This window comes from Apaloderma vittatum, unplaced genomic scaffold, assembly GCF_000703405.1.
Source record: "Apaloderma vittatum isolate BGI_N311 unplaced genomic scaffold, ASM70340v1 scaffold3685, whole genome shotgun sequence".
Lineage (NCBI taxonomy): Eukaryota > Metazoa > Chordata > Aves > Trogoniformes > Trogonidae > Apaloderma > Apaloderma vittatum.
This window is the reverse complement of record NW_009717505.1, coordinates 850-1,137: the sequence shown is the minus strand read 5'-3', so window position 1 is coordinate 1,137 and position 288 is coordinate 850. Positions and strand designations below refer to the sequence as shown.

Below are 288 nucleotides of genomic sequence, written 5' to 3'. Positions count from 1 at the left end.
CCACGACAGCAGCAGCACGGGGATGGATGGAAAGAAAAAGCCTCGAAAGTGGTTGCAGTTAGAAACGTCAGAGAGGAGATGTCAGATCTGTCAGCACCTGTGCTATCTTTCCATGGTGAGTGAAATCCTTTCCCCCGCTGGGGTACTGTGCCCCCTCTTGTGAAGTACCTGCAGTAGTAGTGAGCGATGAGCTACAGCAGCTAAAAGCCTGTGCCCTGGCGGCAGACGTGCGGCCGCAGCCCTGCGAGCCAAACTGCGGGGTCCGTGGGTCCCGTCTGTGGCGCTGAG

The 288-nt window shown here is 58.0% G+C and overlaps 1 protein-coding gene across 1 annotated transcript in view; it reads left to right on the top strand.

Annotated features, from left to right (window-relative positions):
* JARID2 (jumonji, AT rich interactive domain 2) overlaps window positions 1-115 on the top strand; it is a gene marked incomplete at both ends in the record, with an annotated part of 30,962 nt that extends 30,847 nt beyond the window's left edge. The window contains one exon of the mRNA XM_009869906.1: window positions 1-115. Coding sequence (XP_009868208.1) covers window positions 1-115 — 115 coding nt within the window.
* Window positions 116-288: the final 173 nt, after the last annotated feature.